The sequence below is a fragment of the Nematolebias whitei genome, chromosome 15, assembly GCF_014905685.2.
Source record: "Nematolebias whitei isolate Nwh7 chromosome 15, NemWhi1, whole genome shotgun sequence".
In the NCBI taxonomy this organism is placed as follows: domain Eukaryota; kingdom Metazoa; phylum Chordata; class Actinopteri; order Cyprinodontiformes; family Rivulidae; genus Nematolebias; species Nematolebias whitei.
Window position 1 is genome coordinate 34,921,516 of NC_056512.1, and position 1,008 is coordinate 34,922,523.

At 38.8% G+C, this 1,008-nt stretch overlaps 1 protein-coding gene across 1 annotated transcript in view; it reads right to left on the reverse strand.

The window, feature by feature from the left end:
- Nucleotides 1-1,008, reverse strand: part of si:dkey-210j14.3 (zinc finger and BTB domain-containing protein 44) — a 6,054-nt gene that overhangs the window by 3,480 nt on the left and 1,566 nt on the right. The window contains exon 4 of the mRNA XM_037688565.1: nt 802-935. Coding sequence (XP_037544493.1) covers nt 802-935 — 134 coding nt within the window. The remainder of the gene's footprint in view (nt 1-801; nt 936-1,008) is intronic.

A 1,008-nucleotide genomic window follows, 5' to 3' on the forward strand; every position in this document is an offset into this window, starting at 1 on the left:
AGTGGCATTTTATAATGTAAGAGAATGTTATTGTACAAAGCCCTATGAGATGACTTTGTTGTAAATTGGTGCATTATTAACAAACTGAACAGAAAACTGAGTTGAATTTTAATTATTATTTTTTTTATACTTGCATAATAAAAAGTGACACAAACACAAATCTGAATTAAAACAGCTTTATTGTTTTACAAAATGTTTAAACCAAAAATAAAACAAGGGAAGTCACATTTGGTGGTGGCTGGTGGTTTATGAGGTTTTGTTTGTAAATGTTCCACTGAATGACGGTGCACTGGATTCACTACTGTAAATGTTCAAACTTGGATCCAGATGTACATCAAGGTGCTTTTTCAGATTGCATTTCTTAGTAAAACCTTTACCACAATTGATACAAATAAAAGGTTTTTCTCCTGTGTGTGTACGCTGATGCATATCAAGGGTGCATTTCTGAATAAAGCCCTTTCCACAAATAGGACACCGATACGGCTTTTCTCCAGTGTGTGTCCGCTGGTGTGTGTACAGGTGCCCTTTTTGGGCATAGCGCTTTCCACACAGTGTACATCTATATGGCTTTTCTCCTGTGTGGCTTCTCTGGTGAATTTCAAGCTGACTAAAGCATCTGAAACTCTTGCCGCACTGCATGCAGCCAAACTTCTTTGCAGCCGAGTTTCTAAAATTGTGAAGCTTCATATTTCTGAGCACATGAACACTTTGGGAGGCAACATTTTGAGCCACACTTTTCCCAACTTGGAGCGTTGTGTTTTCAGGTGGTAGTTGTGCATTCCAGAGCATTTTCCCTCTTACTGCTTCGTCAACTGACTGCTGGGTGCCCAGAGCCACAAATCTATTGGTGAACGGAGGTTGCCGAAGTTCTGCGATGGGTTTTGAATGGTGCATCACATTTGGACTCTTTTGAGTGTTTGTGACTGCTTCCCACCCTGTTGACAGCAGATTAATACAGAACAAGTCAAGCAATTATATGCTGCTTATATATTATATAATAATTATATA